At 36.4% G+C, this 20,221-nt stretch overlaps 1 protein-coding gene across 1 annotated transcript in view; it reads left to right on the top strand.

The window, feature by feature from the left end:
* The window catches only part of CRIM1 (cysteine rich transmembrane BMP regulator 1 (chordin-like)), a 175,396-nt gene extending 157,368 nt beyond the window's left edge, over positions 1–18,028 (top strand). The window contains exons 12-19 of the mRNA XM_010004603.1: positions 1,515–1,636; positions 4,841–5,050; positions 7,999–8,214; positions 9,918–10,139; positions 12,392–12,586; positions 13,566–13,688; positions 15,075–15,262; positions 17,391–18,028. Coding sequence (XP_010002905.1) covers positions 1,515–1,636; positions 4,841–5,050; positions 7,999–8,214; positions 9,918–10,139; positions 12,392–12,586; positions 13,566–13,688; positions 15,075–15,262; positions 17,391–17,567 — 1,453 coding nt within the window. The 3' untranslated portion in view covers positions 17,568–18,028. The remainder of the gene's footprint in view (positions 1–1,514; positions 1,637–4,840; positions 5,051–7,998; positions 8,215–9,917; positions 10,140–12,391; positions 12,587–13,565; positions 13,689–15,074; positions 15,263–17,390) is intronic.
* The last annotated feature ends 2,193 nt before the right edge of the window (positions 18,029–20,221 follow it).

Raw genomic sequence — 20,221 nt, 5'->3', positions numbered from 1 at the left:
TTCCACTGAAGTGACTGTGATGGTTGTGTTCTCTCTCTTATTGCCCATACAGCTCTTGCATTGTGCTTGCAGCTAAACAGGACGTGGCATTACATCAAACAAAAACCAGACTTATATCCTGAGGAACAATAATGGCATAAATTTGCTGCAACACAGCCACACACACATTTAAAAAAAAAAATTTCAAGAATATATTTGTCTTCAAAACATTGATTTTTTTTTTATTTTTTTTTTTTTAGTGTTAGAAAGGTTACTTGACTTGTATGCTTGAGGCATCCCTAGTGTAATTTGAAAATGCCTACATAATAGCAGTCCAGCAGAACAAATACCATTTAATACAATTCTGTATCTATTACTTGAGATGCAGAATTAGATATGCAGGAAACAAAAGTCATGAGAGTGATAGGATGGAAATTGGACAAAATGAGGGACAGCAAAAATATCATCAGACTTCAGTTCTGTCCTCAAAACTCATAGTAGATGACAGAGGAAACTAGGTCTACCTAAATCTACCCTGCTCTAGCTTGAAACCATTACCCGTTGTTCTATCATTACATGCTGTTGTGAACAGGTCTTCCTTAGCCTTCTTTTAGGTGTTGGAAGGTCACTCTAAGGTCCCCCTAGAGTCTTCTCTTCTTCAGGCTGAACAACCCCAACTCCCTCAGCCTGTTTTCATAAGAGAGGTGCTCCAGACCTCTAATCATTTTCATGGCCCTCCTCTGGACACTCTCCAACAGGTCCACATTCTGAAGAACTCCTTTAAGACCATTTCACTTCAGATCTTACTCTAGTGCTAAAATTATTTCAATTTGCAGTTGTGTAGTACATTTATTTGGTTCAGTACTGCTACTGTGCCAATTTCTTTTCTAAAATAGCAAACCTTATGTATCTTCCAAGCCTGTTATGACCATCAAAAGCATGGGATGTAATGGAAGACAAATCTCTATTTTAACACAAACCTTTGTCACAAATAGGAGACTAAAGATGTAAGTATTAAAAGCATATAAGAGAGTGCAAAGTTAAGGAATAATCATCATGTTTGTGATTGTTATTTTTTTTTAAGACTGTCAAAGGTTAGTAATAAGAAAATCGGGGTTCCTGCATCTTAAATCAAAACCTCCACACAGTTGTAAAAAAAAACCCACCCTGTTTGATATGCTCCACAGGGTTAAGTGTTAGAAAGCTCTGCACATTAATGGAAAGAAGGATTTCTTTTTATATAAAAAGCCTGTGGTTACAGAAGTTAAGAAGGAAAAAACAGATGGAAAGGAGGACAGAAAGTCTTCCATTCTCCATCCAACTGTGTGATAATTGAGATTTTGCCAGTCCTGTGAAGGGACCACATACCAGGGATGGAGACCCCATAGACCCACTGAAACTAAAGGTTACAGTTAATGATAATTTTCTTTACTTGATGTGTCACTTCTTTATGGGATGCTTTTGCTTTAAAGATCATGACATTTAGAGAATTAAAGTGACCTGCTGACCTTTTACAAATTATTTTTGTCATTTAGGAAGAACAAGCATGGCTGTGAAATCTGTCGCTGTAAGAAATGCCCAGAACTGCCTTGTGGTAAAATCTGTCCGATGGGCTTCCAGCAGAACAAGCATGGCTGCGTTATCTGCAAGTGCAGAGGTACGTTCCAGTGCATTACCACCTCTAATTACAGGTTGTTTCCTAAGCAAGGAATACTGCACAGAATATATAAGAGCTTAAAGATAGTAAATGGTGGAAGAGTCAGTTCAACTTTTTTCCAAGGAGTTTTTTGTTTTCCAGATGTTTGTTATTATCTGTGTTCATCTTGGCTTCAGCAGAAAGCCTCGGCTCCACTTTAATGTCCCATTACAGAGTCAAAAAAATTGGTTCCCTGTCATTAAAATTACAGTTCTGTTTCTTGTATGCTTTTCAGGCAGTCTCAAGGAACCAAGAGTAGAGAGAGCACTTACTCAGGAGAAGGGGCTGGCTATTCTTAAGCTAAAGATTTCACATGTGTCACATTCCAAATTTGTAACCACCAAGTTCAAGGTGGAGATTGAGATGAAATGTTCATTAGTTGTCTGTTTTAGTTCTATGCTGCTTTTAGCATGTCTCTTTTAAAAGATATTTTCAGTTTCTGTTTTGTGTTAGTCTTGGTATCAGACTTCCTTCATCTCTGCTCATCTCCATGTGTTGCATTTAATAACTTCATTTGTGCTTAGGCTCTCTCTGATCCTAACTGCTCTTTGATGCTTATTTTGTTTGATTCTTACTTGTGTATACTGATTTCAAGCTGTAGGCACTTAAGTTTTAGTGTTTTCCCATCTTCCTAACATTTTTAGCAGCTAGCTTTTTTGCATTTTAAAAACTGATAAAATATAACAAGATAAGTTATGGGAACACAAGACTGGAAGAAAGTGTATGAGTTCCTGTAGTCACTTTCCTGTAGTGGAAGGCAAAAATGCAATTGTATAAATCAGGAGCGAACATTATGTTTTCTCCACATTACATCATACATGGTAGACAACTGAGTCCTTGGTCAAATTTTGACCCAAACTCCCTAAGTAAGAAGAAGGGATGAGTAAATCCCCTGCTTGTGAATTAGCCCTACTTTCTAAATCGCTTCTGACAGAAATAGCTTATGCTAGGATTAACAGAAGTAGAACCATAGAAGTACAGGGCTGGGGTAGTCCTCTGGAAAACTGAGAGTTCGTTTCTCTGCCCTTGTTTAACAACAGAGCGTATCTGGATAATCCTTGACAGATGTTGATCTAAGATTTAATTTATTAAGTATCTCCACTCTCACAAGAAGAAGAACAAACAAACAAACTCTGCAAACTCTGCATGTTTCCTGGTGGCTACCTGTACAACATTTTAAATACATTTTCTAATATTTCTATCTCCCATTCTACAAATTGAACCAGTTACTTCTTGTAGTAAGTTCAGCAGACATTTGGAAGAGCTAAGCACAATTTCCTTTAGAATTCTTGCGATATTTAAGGGGTTGCAACTGGAGTCCCCTAAATGTTTTTGGAGGCTTATTTTCTAAATCAAATCCAGTTATTTTGGTTTCTTATCACAGTTCAAAAAATGGATATTGTGCATAAGCAGTTGCAGAAGCTCCTGACTATTAGAGATAGGACTCCTGCATTTAAATTGGCAGTGCTTCTATACTACTTAGACTGAACTTGAGTTCAGTGCAGTGGCATCATATTACTACCTCAGTGTTATTTGTGAGCTCCTGTAATCCCAAATCATTTCAACCATCCCTCTAGTTATCCAGTTATTCCCACTGTGTATTTGGGCATTTGGCTTCTTATTTAAGTATTATCTTTTGTATTAATTTTAATTAAAAACTGAAAACAATCTCAGTTTCTGAAGTTACTTTTGATTACTTGCCTATATGCTTGGTTTATTTCTTCAACTTTTGGAGCATTCTTCAGAATATTTCAGGAAAAAAAAGTCTGGTTACATCATATACTTTATTAAGGAGGGGGAAAGGTATTGCTATCTAAGACTTTGCTGTATCAGTAATAATTTTAATGTAGGACAGCATTCCAGTGATATTAATTCAAGCAGGAATTAATATATCATCTGATACTGAAGCATAAAAGCATAGTAACTGAATGTAAATTTCTTTTCATAGTATTTCTGTTCATGGAATAGGATGAAGTCTTTTAAGAAGTAATTTAGCCTTATGCCATGGCTTTTCAATTCACAAAATTATATACTAATGTAATTTCTGTGTACTGGGTTATTATTCCAATAACATGCATCAAACTTTGTACTATCTGCTTCTGGTTCTTACACCACCTTTGATCACCATAGCTGAAGAAGCAAGTTAGTAAAATAAAAGCAAACTAAAACAAACTATTACTAAAATGACATGTAAACATTACTACTTTTCATACTGCATCTTTTTTTAAACAGAAAATTAAATAAGCCACTTAATACAAGTAAGCCTATATATATATAAGTGTCATGGTTGACATACCACTGAAAACAAGTCAGTTCACTGGCAAACTGATCCTAAATCCTTCATCATCATAGTGATGTGATAAGGGAGTGTTGGGCTCTAAATTCATGATGCTGATTAACAAAGAATATATTGAGACTGAATCCTGCAACACTTAAATACCCCTTAAGATACAAAGGAGACTTTATCCTTCCTAGACCAATTGCATGTTCTGGCTGAGTGGAAGTAAAGCAGTGGTCCAGGCTACTGTATTCTGATCTCAGTAAAAGCTAGGAATGAGGGATAAAATTGTCAGAGCAGTTATCCTCCAAACATCTCATTTATTATAGTAATGTAAACAAACAATTTAACCTAGGTAAGTGTTTTACAAAATATTTCCAGTATCTAGCATGACCCTCCTAGAACTTACTTGTACTTTGTTGTTGTTCATGATATAAGACCATCCTTACCTCTTTTAAAAGCTTTTATATTCTACTTGCCACCAGATAGTCATATTATAGGTAGTCTAATACACTGTAAATACTTAATTTTAAATATGTGTCATGCATTCTACTATTTCTGTCCCTTCTGTTTCTTTTTTTTCTTATAATATTTTCCCGGTGCTGCATTTGTGTATGATTGAAAACAGTGTTGGTGCAACAGAAAGAAGTTATGATATTTTCCAAGGAAATACATTCTGCTACATCGTACCATCCCCTTCTCTATACCTTTTAATCATTTTGTGTGTGTTGTTACTTTATTTCTAAGCTCAAATGATAGAATTATTAATCACTTGATTTTTTATGTACCTTAAAAATAAATGCAATGCCGGTAGGAAGTCGGTGTGCTCTTTTTCCTAAGTAACACAGGCTTATCAGGATACTTCATTTTCCCTTGATTTTGTGCAGAGGCAACTGCTTCTCTTATGCCTCCCGTTAAAACAGGCTCTTGCCTGTCAATGGATGGGCGCCGGCATGAGAATGAGGAGAGCTGGCACGACGGCTGCAGAGAGTGTTACTGTCACAATGGACGGGAAATGTGTGCCTTGATCACCTGCCCCGTTCCCAATTGCGGCAACCCCACCATATATCCAGGGCAGTGTTGCCCATCATGTCCAGGTAACATGCTTTCCTCTATGTGAGATCAGTGTTTGATTCTGAGAACCAGAAATGTTGGTCTCTTGTATAAAAGAGATTGCTTATTCAGTAGTGTCCTTTCCTTTGAGACACAACAGGTTTCTCTGTCTGACAACTTTCCTGCTTTCAAGGTAGTAGTCATGTAGTTTCTGTGTTAGCAAAGTCATGCATGGTTTAAACTCTTACAATGTTAGGGAAGGCACATCATTTTTTTTAAGTGATTGCATAAGTAAGTGTATTAATTAATATGGCCAAATTAGTCCCAATGTGGTTTTGTTTCCTCCACTAAGGTTTTAGATTTGTTAAAAAGGTACTTCTGATTTTATTTTGCAAGGTATTGATTCCCAGCTGATGTTGTTAAATAAATATCCTGGATTTCAGTAGACAGGAATGCATTTTAAAATTGTGAAAATGTAAGCACATCACACGAATGTGTCTGGCATAAGAATTTTTAAATAATTAGCAATCCTGATGTACTGAGTTTTGAATTGTACTGTTCACCTATCAATAGGGAAATGGCAGTTCTCAGAGATCATTTTTTAGACTGAAAAAAAAAATTGTTACATGCAATTCCATATTAGTTTTCAACAAAGCAAGATCTACGCTGACTGCTACAACATGCATTTTAACCATGCTCCTATATATTAAGAGGTTTAAGTGGATTGTTGCAATGCTTGTAAAATGCTCCAGGTTTCCTGAAAGACTGAGAAAGCCATTAACCACTGGTGTTCTACAGAAGCACACTATACCCCAGAAATGTGTATTTGCTTGGCTAGTTGCTCCTTCGGGAATATAGTAGTTGTCTGTTTGCAGCAATTTAGTTGCAGGGGGATATCAATATCAATGCTACTAAGGGAGCAGTAAGCAATACAATGTGTACAGCAGTACTGCCTGGGTATGCTTTTCTGATTATGAGCAGTATATGAGCTGTAATAAAAGAGGCATGTGACTTGGTGGAGAACTAAATGCACAGGAGATAACTCATAAAATTTCAGGAAAATCATTAGTATTGCCTTTGTCATGGTGAGTTAGGGTGCCATTGTATAAAACACAATATATTGTTCCAGCTGAAATAAAAATATAGTGACAAGTGACAGCAGACCAGCTATCTCACATCAGGTAAATGCTACTAAATGACATATGTGGTGCATAAATATAAGCATTAGGAAGAGCACAGCATAACAGAATCAGTGAAAGATAAAGTAATTCCCTGAAAGAAGAAATGCAGGAGTACTTTGTGAATAGACCAAGATAGGTCAGAGTTGTATTCCTTGAGTCCTACCAATGATTTTCCAGAAATGAAAACAAATAAAGGAGTGGTGTGTCTTCTACATGGCAGTGTCATAGAGCAAAGGGCACAAAACACCATTCTCCAGACAAGTACAGCAGTGCTACAAATGCGGAGAGAAGCACATGCACTTCTGTGAGCCTTGGCCTGCCTAAGTGACTAGAGAAGATGCTTTCCTTTCAATTTTTCTGTCCTTAACCAAGAAATTTGAATTAGGATGAAGTTTACATTAGGTATCTTTTTAATTAAGTAGGAGGGTGGGAGCTTCAGAAAGTGGTTTAGAGATGTAGAGTGGTTACCTGGAAGTCACCTTGTCTTCCCCTCCATTTCTAGCACAGGAAACTTGAAGCAGTGCAGTTCTTAATATCAGTACCTAACTTAGCTCTGTAATGTTAGATGAGTTGAATTCAGGCTGAAGGACTTCACTTACAAATCCTGAAGCTTGGTTTGCAGCAGGTAGCTTTTAAACACGTGGCTTCTCTAATTGAATAAAAACATGCTGTGTGAGGCATCTCGATTCCTATACACAGCGCATGAAAAAAGCTGGTGCACTCAGTCCAGGCCCAAAACAACCAGCATGGTAAACTGGAAACTGTTAGTGCCTTTATTGCCCCTTATGTTAGGGTGGGTTTCAAAACATTTTAAGCAAGCTATGAAAATGCAATTCATGGCATAACCTTTTTCTTGATGCTAAGTGCTTAAACACTTTAAAAGCACAGACGGGTTTGTTTTTTTAAAAAACACCAAGAGGTAAAGGGAGTCCCCTATTTTTTTAATACCCTAGTGACTGGAGGACTCTCATGCTGAACAAGGGAAAGAGTTTCCATTCCTTTCTTAACTCGAAGGAGGTCAGATCTGTTCTCTAAACTGCCTGGATTAGAGACTGGGTGACTCTTTTAGCCAGGGCTGTAGAGGTAATGTTATTAATTGTTTGGAAAGGACACTCTCACTCATTCGGTGAGATATAATCACTGGAACTATGAGTCTACACACTGAGGCATCTCCTATGGTCCATTTTTTACATCAACAACTGCAGACAATGTATTCATTTATTTATTAATGGAAAAAAAACTGATTAAGCACTTCCACCAATGCTAAGTGCATTTATGTTTCTAGGGGTTTGGTTTTTTTTTTTAATCTGGTACCAGAAGATACAGACACATATCACCCAGGAAACTGAATGGCAGACTGTTGAATCTAGGCATCCTTAATGCCAAATGAGAAGCTTATTTATTAATCTTTTCAGGACTTACACTGATGCTAATATTTAGCAGTTAAGAAACTGTTAGGTCAGTATAATTTTTCAGAAAGATAAGTTGTCTCTTGGAATTCCTATATCAGAGTTTGATTTTTTTTCTGAAATTCCAAGAATGCTTGAGGTTATCTGTGATTTATATTAACTAGTATTTATTCAGACTGATTTTTGAACTGTTCCTTGTTTCTATTTTTCCCATTTTCCATGAGATAGAGGTGACAAAGTCAGAAGTGACGAAGTCAAAAGAGCTTCATTAAGAATATACTTATAGCTGGTTTTGTAATTCCTAAAATTTTCAGTAATAACAGAAACTATTAATCTTGGGTACTTTTGTTAAACATTAGAGTCACAGTTTCTTTTGCCTTCTTCTAATTCTGTTTTTCCCAGATGAAATAATTGTGCAGAAGCCAGAGCTTACCAGTCCATCTATCTGTCATGCTCCTGGAGGGGAATACTTTGTAGAAGGAGAGACATGGAATATTGATTCTTGCACACAATGCACATGCCACAGCGGACGTGTCCTTTGTGAGACTGAAGTCTGTCCACCCCTTCTTTGTCAAAATCCCACCCGCACTCAAGACTCCTGCTGTCCGCAGTGCCCAGGTATATATTGACAATCAGCTTTCATCAGAGTCCTTTCTTGATTGGAGAACATATGGTGTGAATATTGAATGTTTCAGTATGTGCACATCCAGTTGTGGTGCCTTTGTTCTTGAGCAGCTGGGAGTGCCCACCTATCAGCCTCTACTTCAACTGCAAAACTTGACCGTGTGCAAGAGATGTCTTATATGTAAGGGGAGTTGTGGCCCTAAAGTTTAAAATCTTCTGTGAAGGCAATCTAATAATGTAGGGGTTGCATGAGAACCAGTCTTCTTTCAAACCACCGTTGGAAGGTTTATGAAGTATGCACTGGTCCATTTATGGAAACATGCAGGATTAGAGAAACTTTGAATGTAGTCAAAGTGCTAGGCAGGTACGGGCTCATTTCTTTTCCTTTCTGCATGCCTTGGCTTCTATGAACCTTTTTACTACTATCTTGTCTATTTGGGATTTGGTGTCTGTTTGCTTTTACCTTCACCTGGTATGATTTGAGAGTCGCTTGAAGTCAACTGAGTAATATCAAAACATTCCACCCTAGCAGGGGTGCCAGACTCTTCCTGGATTGCCTCACAGTATGAAGAAGGTAATGAGATTTGCTTTTCTCAGAGGAAAGAGGTGCAATTATAAATGAACATGAATTACTATTTTACGTAGGAAATAGGGGAGATTATTGCAGTGGAAATTTATTCCAAACCTGTGAATTGTATGTAAACTCACCAAGAAAATATATCTTATTAAAAACAAAATCCAAAAATTTTACTTTACAAAAAGAAAAATTTTAGGGTTTGCCATCTCTTCTATAGGGTGTTTGCTGGGGTTTGGGTGTGGTTTTTTTTCTGACAAAATCTTTTCAGTGAAAAAGTTAGCTAGTTCTCCTGACTTCCATTTTTCTCATTATTAGTAGCAGTGAACATTCATTTTTCCTAACTTCAAAATACTGTTTGGAGAAGCTTATTTTCCCCAGAGGCTGTATGAGGAGCTTACTCTCGTAATTTACACAGACTGAAAACCTGATCTGAGTCCCCCTATGAATCTTTCTCTTTCTCTTCTTATATGTTTTCTGCACATATAGTCGTATTTCTTGATCCATAATGTCTTTTAAGATACAGCTTCATTGTAGAAATATGTCTCCCTCATGTGCAGGCAAGAGAATTAAAGCAGATCCACTGGAGTCAGACTGAAACCCTATCAAGTTCCATTTGTTTCCCAACAGCTTATAATTAGCTCATATAAGTCCAGCAGTGAAGGCAACAGCAGCATAATAGCTTTTCATTTTGCATTATTCAAAGATTTGAACAGACATGGCAGAAGCTGGGATTCAAGTTTTAGATTTAAAATTAAATCTCTCTAATTTGAGGTTAATTTCTAGATACCATTCATTTCAGAGCATTCAGAGTGGGTTTCTGAGAGGCTGCTTCTGATGGTGATTATTTTTCACTTTGCTGCCCTTTTTTCCTCTTTTTTTTTTGGTGTGGGAAATAAGCTCAGTAAAGGTCTACACAAACTTTATTCTAGAGCACATCATTAGATCCTTATCATATGTAAGGACTGAATAGGCATAAGGTTCTGGCCTACTAATTCTTCTGAAGTGGTTAGCCCATGTGTTAAAATTCCATTGCGTTCTTCGAGAGTGAACCCTCTGTTGAGGAAATACAAGAGAAGTTGGCTACTGTTAGTTAAATTACTTTATCTGTTTATATTTACAGATGAGCTTCCTCAACCCTCATCATCAAGCAATGAGAGCATGCCCAGTTATTGCAAAAATGATGAAGGAGATATTTTTCTGACAGCTGAGTCCTGGAAACCCAATGTCTGCACCAGTTGCATTTGCATGGATGGTGTGATTAGATGCTACTCTGAGTCTTGCCCACCAGTATCCTGTGAGAGACCTGTTTTGAGAAAGGGACAATGTTGTCCTTACTGTATTGGTAAGCAAATAAAAACAGTTGATAAGTTGCTGTTGCCTTCTTGGGAACTACAAAGAAGTTTTATTTCCAAATTGAAATACATTTTCTCTGTTTTGGGGAGATGCAGTTTGTGCCTTCAGCAGAACTGAAGAGTGAAATCTGCATAGGCAGCTTTAAGTATCATGATTTGTCATTTTTAGGTAGAAGTGCACAAAGATATATATGTAATTTGTCTATAAACTAGAGAGGACATCCTCCTGAAAACTTGGGAATACACCTTTCTAGTTGAAAACATTACACAAAAAATGTTTTCTTTAAAGGAAGATCTGCCAGGTAATAAATACGTTATGTAAAGATGTATATAATATGAGGAAAATATTAAGACTGCAGAAGATAAGCTGAAGCATTATGAAATCTAACAGACTGGAGAAATATTAATAAGTTGTCTAAATTAAAATACAGGAAGAAACAAGTTCATTAAAAATAGTAATAGAAGAGGCAAAACAGTATATTTGAGGTAAAAATAAGGGAATTTTAATTAAGGGCCATGCACTGCTTTTGAATTTAGAGTTGAAGTAAATGTTGGATGCTGTAGATAGTGAAAATTGCCACGCATTTTTAAAATTGCAGAATTTGAGATTAGTGATCACTTTTTCATTGTATTTTGAATTGGATTATTTGTTTACAGATGACTTTTTGAGAGTTTGCCATAAGCACAAAGGCTCTCCTGACCTGATCCCTGAGCTGCTCGACAACCTCTGTGTAATCCTCCCAGGGTACCTGCCCTAGCTTCCACCCTCTGTAGGCATCCTTCTTAAGTCTGAGCTTTTCTAAGATACCCATACCAAGGCCCTCTGGAACATCTGCACTTTTCAGATAACTCCATTAGTATTTTCACAATAGTACTTCTTGTTGGTCTCCTTTTGCATGTGATTCACTGTCCATATCTGTTGCACTGGTCTGCTGACTGCTAACGTTGTTATTCCAAATGATGTCAGTCTATCATGTTGTCACTAATTAAAAGCTATACTAATAGCCAAATTATTTAATAAGACTATTTATTTATATTTGGGAGGTAATTCTCACATAAATGTAATACATGTAAACTGTGTGGCTTTAAACCAGTATTTCTCTGATAGCTTAAGGAGTTACTTTGCGATTCCATTCTGTAACCTCATGTATATGCTTCAGCTGCAAAGTCACATCCTCAGCAGGTTTCATTATAATAATTTCTGCCTCTAAGAAAAAAGGGTAGCAAGAAGCCAAGATGAAGATGAGGTGCTGCTTGGCTTTTGGAGGTTCTGCTGTGCAGTTCTATTTTTATTATCTGTGAAGTGCTACAGCGGAAAAAACACCCTAATCAATTCACGACTGTCTTCTCAGTGAAACAGAAGGTAAACTGCAGACCACCTAAGAGGCCTGCATAGGATGCAGTATTTTAAAAAATGGTGTATTGAATGATTAGGCGGAAACTGTAATGCTTTTTTTAAGTGTTCTCCCAAGATCTTACTGTTTCATCAAGTCCAGGTCCCTATTAGGTACTGTGTCAGAATCTATCTGAAAACATCTTAGTTTTACAGCTCTCAAAAAATTTGGCAAAAGTGTTCTGGAACCTGAATTTTTTGAGGGTTAACATTACACCAATTTCTGACCTATAGAATACTAACAGTGAAAAAAAGGTACCGAGATTGGTTGTTGCCCTTTTCTGGGTTTTTCCATTGATGCAGTTACGGAGAACGATCAGAGCCCCCTCAAATCTGTTCTATCATAATAGTCTAAGCACTTCCAGTTATGTCACCTGAGAGTTGCTCCATTCTCCTTGGCATCCTGCCTAATGTTTTCTTGAAGTATTCCAGACTGAGTTGATTGTTCTTGAACTTTGGTAATTAGAAATGCAGGTAGCCTGGTTTTTATCTTAAAGAGGCTTTACTAAAAGAGGAGGAGGATTTGGGAGAGTCAGCGAAACATTAACAAAAAAATAACTTTTTCTTAATTTTCACAGCACTTCTGGTATCATTTATTGTCTAAATCATCTAGCCTCTAGCCCCTTGCATGAGGAAAAGGAGAAGCAGCCCAAGCTAGTTATCTACTTCAAAAAGAAGCAGAAATTACACTTTTAAAACAGATTTTCTAGAAGATGTGTAGAGAGTTGTTTAGTTACACCTGGGATTTCTTTGTAGCTACTGTTTCACTTTTCTGTTTGGGGAGGAAATCATATTTGTGTGTAATTGGTCATTACCGCATGATCACACCACTCTCTTTTCCTTCAACAGAGGATACAGTTCCAAAGAAAGTGGTCTGCCACTTCAACGGGAAAACATACGCAGATGAGGAACGCTGGGACATTGACAGCTGCACACACTGCTACTGCCTGCAGGGTCAGACTCTCTGCTCCACCGTCAGCTGCCCACCCCTTCCTTGTGCTGAGCCCATCAACGTGGAAGGAAGCTGCTGTCCCATGTGTCCAGGTAATGCAATAAGACAACACAGATTACTGTAGTGCTGGTTTTTCAGCACCAATAATCAGGGTTTTTAATTGGTGTTTGGATGTCAGTTCATGTTTGAACAGTATCAAGATGGTAACAGATGTTTAGACATCAGGAAAATGAGTATTCTTCACAGATAGGCATATTGTGCTATTATATAGATGTTTTTTACTTATTCTGAGAACTGTGAACTCAAAAATTACTTGCTTGCCCCTGCTCTGTCCTTTCACAAGGTTATGAAAATATACTAGTGAAGTAGAAAGACTAATATTCTTACATCTCTACAGATTCTGTCAGTGATTAAGACTTCTGTATTTTTCAAGTTTCTTCCTTACTTTTCAAATATTACATTGCTGCACTTACCGTTTTAACTTGACTTAAAAGTAATATGAATTTTAGCAATGGACACAAGGGATGTAAGAACTGCAACTGGCTTTTAATCCTAGGCCTGATATGCTTCTGCAGGAGTTCGCTCATCTTGTTCTGTCAGGCAGTACCTGCTTCTGTCAGGACAACTGGAGAGATCCAGCAGTACCCCCTTCTTGCAATTCTTCTACTTTCAGGATTAAAACGAAAATGCAAAGAAACCAGCAGTGACAGTTTACAAATCAGATGGGAAGATGGAGCCTTCCCTTGGAATTTTTGTTGTTTAGTATTACAAAGGAGAGAGGCTGTAGTAAAGTGTTTATCCGGAAATGGTATATTCAAAAGCAAGCTAGTCCATGGGACTATACAATCTTGTTCACACTAGGATAATGATAATGGCAGCAGGCATGTATCTCATATACAGTATGAAACAGGTTCTTTAAAAAAAATCCCAGACTAGTCACGGTCTTAAACAAATGAAAGGATTCATAGGACAAAGCACTGCAGGATGGCCAAGTGTATTTCCTGAATTAAGAGCAGCACTGGGAAGTTAATCAGCCTGTAATTTGTGAAAGACATTTGTCTTATTTCACAGAGATGTATGTACCTGAACCTACTAACATCCCCATTGAGAAGACAAATCATCGAGCAGACATGGAACTAGCAGTACCAAACTGGCCAACACCAAGTGAAAATGACATAATCCACATTCACAGAGGTAAGATCTGATATACACTGAGCTAACTTAGGTCTCTGTTTATTCCCCATGTTTTAGTGCATTTATTTGTTCTATTCACATAACCTCTGTGTAATGCTGTGTAAAGGTGGTTTATCTGAGAATATTCTTCAGTAAAGAGCTCTTACATCCATTTTGCTTTGAGTAAAGATGATTCAGTTGATTACATTATAGGTATGCAATTTGATCTCATTACTGTTCCATTTTCAGCTTGGAAGGAACATCTGTATGGGTATGATGGAGTTCTATGAAATTAAGAACTGCAATAAAATTATGAATGAGGAGTAATTCTACAGTGTCTCTTCTGTTACCAAAACTAAAATGCAGGCTGTTGTCAGTTCACTGGAGTTGACAGACCTTCATGTTATCCATTGGACATTCTTATATTTATAAACAAAAACAGGAAAACATACCAGATCTTAACAGAGATCATAGACAAATGCCAGACAGAAAAAGAAAACCCAGCACTTCATGTATAATGACAGAGTAGTTGTCTTAAGGATCCAAATCCATCTTTTGTTTAAAACTGTGCTGAAGTCTTTATTCCAGGGTAGGGGAAACACTCTGTGACACAGTCTTTGTTAACCTTTTTCTGATTGAGGGCCTACCTAAACTCATACATATTTTTTTCAATCCAAGGATGATCTCATAGCATACTGTTGTTTGGTGATTAGAAGAAAGGATGCATGAAATGTAACTGCTTTAAAATTATAAGCTTATACTTCTATAATTACAGGATTGTAATTTCTCAGACATTAGTAGCTGGCTTGCAACTATCCTGGCTGGGGTTTATAAAGATGCACTGCAAACCATGTGAGAACATTGTGTATGTCATTGAAAATTACCATTCTTTGCAATTACATGCAAAACTTGCTACAGTCTAGTAGAATACCAGCAATCTGTTTTCACAGGTGCAAGTACTGTAATATGTTCTCAACAAATGAGAGTGCATACACATCATAATTGTCTTACCACACAATTAAAGAACTTTAATCCTAAGACTTCCAGGTTTTCCAAAGCATAGAAACACCAGCAGATTTTTTTACAAGTAGGAATTTGGTTGTGATCAGAAAAGATGATGTAAATGCAACTGAGCTAGGAGGTTACTTTCAGACTTGCTGTTGTTGTGCTTTAGATTCCATCTCATCTCCTCTCTTTTTGATGGCCTTCTAGCTAAAACAATCACTATACAAGATACTAGCTTTCCATTGTTCTAATTCATATAAATAAGGTGACATTTCAAGAGAGAAGGTCCAAATTCATGTGAGTAACAAGATCTGCAACTGGGACTTTCAGAATTACATTTTTCTTTATGGTCAAGGCCCATCCATGTATAATTACTACCAAATGCCCACATTTGCCTTGCAGACATGAATCATCTCCAGGGGGAATACAGAAGTGGTGGTGGACCGCACCCGAGTGAAGATGCATCAGTTAGCTCTATTGCCTTGGTGGCAATTCCTATCACGATAGCACTGTTACTGATTATCGTCCTTCTGCTCATCAATCAGAAGAAGCAGTGGATTCCAGTGTCCTGCTACAAAACTCCAGCAAAGGTGCCGTGTTTATATGTTTCCAGGTTTTCACTCTTTTGGAAAGTAAGATTAACCAGAACATTGTGTAGGATGCAATTGAGTTCACATCATCTAAACTCTCAAATTATTTTCTCTTTATGTCTTACACCATTTTACACCACTCAGTCAGTCTCTTGGTATTGATTTAGCCTCCTAAATTATTTTTTTCACTATCAAATGAGAACAGTTCCTACTCCATATAATAATGACTTGTGAGCCTAGATACAAATCAAGCTAAGGAGAAAAAAAAAAGTAAAAAATACCCAACTCTGTATATGTGTAGGTAAATATATGCAATTTTCTTATCAGCAGTCAAACTTGTAAGAGTATTTTTGCTTTCTTAACTTTCATCCACTTTAAAATTCTTGTCCAACATCAGGTACTGGATGTACTAGTATGTTTATCAGAGTTTCTAATAACAGTATCATAGTGTTCTGGGATTAATATTTTAAGAGAGTATTCAGTATTATGCAACTACCAAAAAAAGGAAGAAGCAAGTAGCTTGGAAATGAACAGTGAAAGGAGTATTGTTTTGTTTGAGTAATAGTTCCATCAGCAGACTAAGCCCTAACTACATATTCAGTGCTATTTACCTCAGTTCTCCAATTTATCCCACTTACTATTTTCTAGTTCTAATCAAACATACTTCAAACACAATTTGAGACCATATTTTCTTCAGTTCCATCTAGAAGAGTAATACAGTAACTTTAAAAATTGTCTCCATATACTTGCTGTCACTGCTGCAAGCTTTTTTTCTAAAAAAAAAAAAAATGCCTTTTCCACATAGTTTACAAATATAGTCAGAGCATAAAGTTGAATTTAGTTGTAATAAATAGGAAACAAGAAGAATCGATATTATTCCACTTCCAGTCTTTCAAGACGTGATACTAGTTTCTGAATTTCTTCAGGAATGCACTTAAGAATTCATTTTAAACTCTGATGTATTCACTCCTAAACTCTCAGAAAGTCTGCTAAGTGACAAAATGTTTGAAACTGAAATGAAAATCACAGTTTTCTAACTAATCAATAATTCTACATACTTTTTACTTAGGAAGCATAATTTTCCTCAAACACTTCTGTTGCTGAAACATTTTTTTCATCCATATGGTAAGAAAGCTCACTTTAAGCCACATGTAGATTCAGTGCAAAACCATGGACAGATATACTGAAACTCAGATGTCTTGTGAGGGCCTTTGTCATAAGTGTAGCTTTCTTTTAACATTTCTTCTACTAGGTGTCACTTACTAGTTTATCCTGTTACTTGCTGGGTGACTGATGGATCTTAGTAACAAATTTTGGCAAGCCTGTTTTAGCTTATGTTCTTTCTGTTCAAAATAGTACAGTTATTCAATAAAGAACAAGTCAATAACTGTACTTAAATCATATCAATACCAAAAGAAAAATGATACAAAAGATGTTTAAAATTAGACATGAACTGTTAATGTTTAGCCCTGACTCTGTTAACATCAGTGAACCTCAGGACTTCTTTGTAAACCCAGTGCACAGGCTTTTGAAGAGCCAAATGTAAAACATCTTATAATAACATTTTGTAATAAATATCTGGGTAAAAAAACTTTTTTATGATAAGGGTTACTGACTGTAAATGTTTAGTAATAAAGACCCTTCTGATTTAAGTCTTGGAAAAAGAAGCTACATCAGTGGAAACCGGAATTTTTAAGATATGTGCCATGCTTACAGCGTGAGCATTGTCACCAAGTTCTTATTTATCCATAGTGTATGCTTACTGCCTGTCCTGCTTTATGCTTGGCCCAGAAACATTTAAGGTAGTGTGCACCCAGCATTGTTTCACCTTCCTCTCATCAGCAGAATCTTTTCATTTGAAGGATTCTCAAACAGAGGAAAGGTAGCACTGGATATGGGAATACGAGCGCTCCATTCAGAGATGAAAAATGGTGATTCAGAAGAGGGTGTTGGTCTGTTTTTGTGCCTGGCTTAGGCCTTTAACAAGTTTAGCAAAAGTCCAGACTCTATAAGGGCCGGTTTGATTTTGTTTTGTGCTTCTGGACTTGAACCATAAACGTTTTTTTAAATTGTGAGTGTAATACAAACCTTTTTTAACTTATTCAGTATTCTCCTTCTATTTTAACAGCCTTCTTGCCTAAACAATCAACTGGTATATGTGGACTGCAAGAAAGGTACCATGGTCCAGGTGGACAGTTCTCAGAGGATGCTAAGAATTGCAGACCCAGATTCAAGATACAGTGGATTCTACAGCATGCAGAAACAGAACAACCTACAGGCAGATAATTTCTATCAAACAGTTTGAAGAATTGCACCCCTACCGAGAATTAAAGAAAGAGAAAGAGAGAGAGAGAGAGACTAAGTCTGCTATTAAAATAAAACTAGAATTGTGCACTTGCTTAGTGGATTGTATTGGATTTGTGACTACATGTACAGCTCTTAAGACCTTACTGGGATGAGCTCTGACTCCTGCAATGTGCCAGAAAAAGCATTCCCACTTTTCCTTGAGATAACTGACCAAGTGTTTTCTTAGAACCAAAGTTTTAAAACTTGTTAAGATGTATTTGCTTGTAACATAGCTATAGAGGTTTTTTGGGAGGGGGAATCAGGGGCTAGGAGTAGAGGTCAAAGGAAGCTTCAGAGAAAAGAAGCTGGTCAGGCTTGGCTGGAGAAGAAAATGAATAAAAAATACTGCCGAGCAGCAGGATAGTGGTTTCTCTTGTTGCTCTGAAATTGCATCTGTTGCAGCAAAGCCTAACCCCAGGTGAAAAAAATACATAAAGGTCTGATTATTTTTTCCAGCTGTTGCTACAGTAATACACTCCTAGAACAGTTTGTCACATCACAGGTGTGGTGTAGCTGCAAATATTTTTCTATATGATGAGAAGCTACAGTAGTTAATGAAATAGCAAGGAAAAGGTTATAGCAGAAAAATAAAGGGTGGGTTTATTAAGGATGTATAAAATTATACCTTGTGCTGCTTTTTGTTTTTATTTTTGTTTTCTTCAAAGCTGATTGGCTAGATTAGCCAGACTTTGGCAGAGTTAGCAAATGACTGAGGCCTAATTAATTCCTGATATGAGCACTGGATCTTTGGACAGCAGTATTGAAGGAAGGAAGGAAAAGTCAAGAACACCATGCAGTTCCAGGGGCTTTTGTTTGTTTGTTTTGTCTGTTGTGGTTTTGTTTTGTTATTTTATAGCAATCTCTGGTTGTTCATACAGGAGAAGGAAAAATATTTTGTTGGACAAAGCTCTTGCTTACAAGAGAGTAAAAAAAGAGACTGTTTTAAGGTTGTTGTTTTTTTCCTGTTGATGTTCTTATTTACTGGTATGCAGATTTAGAAACTACTTCCATGCTAGGAAGCTGCTTAATTTTAATTGTATATTACTCAAGCACCTTTTTTGAAGCTCAGAAAAAAAAGGAGATCATGCTTCTTTAAACTTTAGCATTATAGGAATATTTATGTAAATATAATTATGCTAAAAACAACAAAAAGTATTTGTATGTTTGTGTATATATATGTATATACAAATGCATGTAGGTATACATATGTATATATACGTGCATGTGTATATACACTATACATATATATACTGTAGATATAAAATGCTATATATACAGTATATATTTTTTCTATTTTTTTTCTTGTTGAATGTATTTTTATCTGAGAGTGATTTTACCCAGAGCAGAAACAGATAAACAGGCATTCCGTATCAATGCTTAATCGCTTGTGAGTTTAGGAAAGACAAGAAAAGAGCATCTCATTCTACCTACAGTTTGATTTGATTTGAAAGTGTTTGTGTGCGTGTGTGTGCGTGTGTGTGTGCACTCTTGTGTTTGCGTGTGTACAGTACGTGCACGATTATAGCAGTAAGCGTTGCTCTTGCTACTTGCTACATTTCAGGGTGTTTCTTATTTTTCTTTTCCTGCTTAGCCTTAAAAAGGCTTTTTAATGAATGCATTGGCTAGAGACACTGATGACAATATACATGCAGCACTAATCAGCTCCACAGAATAACACCATCAGCTCCTGGATTTTCTTTTTATTTTTTTTTCTTTCTTTCCTTTTTTTTTTTTTTTATTTTTCCTTCAAACAATTGTTTGAAACAACTACTGGAATATTGTCCACATTAAGCTGGAAGTTTGTTGTAGCTTGCCTCATTTATAACTCTGACTGTATAATACAATGGTAACTTTCCAAACAGGTCTTGGCACTTTTATACTAATTACCCATTTGTGCATTGCCTTTTTTCTTTTACAATTGCTTGTCATAAGAGACACAGATACCCAGTATGCTTAATGTGAAAAGAAAATGTATTTTTTGTAAAGGAACTCTCAAGTATTGTTGTAAATACTTGGTCAGAGGTTGCTGAACTTTAAAACTGAAAAAAAAAAAAACTAATTTATTATTATAATGACCTAATTTATTAATCTGAAGATTAACAATTTTTTTTTTGTTTTTAGAATATCAAAAAGGTGTTCTAGCTGTTTGCATCAAAGAAAAAAATAGGTGTATCATTAAGGGTCAACATTTTTTCTGCTTATATAACTTCAGTTTCCAACCACCAATAAGAAAAAATGTCGTCTCCCCAGTGTTTTGTACTCAATCTGATGATATTGAAACAGAGACGTTTCTGTCCAGTAACTACAAAGAATTTTGTCAAGACAAAACATCCATTCCTTGCATAAGAGTAAGCAGTCTTTATCCAGAAATTGTAAATGCTTGCTTTTGTTTTACAATCAAGGCCATATTCTGAAAATATTAGCAGGATATAGGACATGGTGTAAAATGTTTTTTATTATTATTATTTTATTATTATTATTTTAAAGATATGATTTATCCTATGTGCTGTATCCATTACACTCTTTTACTTTGGTTCCTGTTGTGCTCTTGTAAGAGAAATGCAGATATAATTTTCTGAAAAATAGATGCATATGTGGCACTTGGAGTGCACT

This window comes from Chaetura pelagica, unplaced genomic scaffold, assembly GCF_000747805.2.
Source record: "Chaetura pelagica isolate M959 unplaced genomic scaffold, ChaPel_1.0 scaffold278, whole genome shotgun sequence".
In the NCBI taxonomy this organism is placed as follows: domain Eukaryota; kingdom Metazoa; phylum Chordata; class Aves; order Apodiformes; family Apodidae; genus Chaetura; species Chaetura pelagica.
The sequence above is the reverse complement of the archived record's forward strand: the minus strand, read 5'-3'. Positions and strand labels throughout refer to the sequence as shown.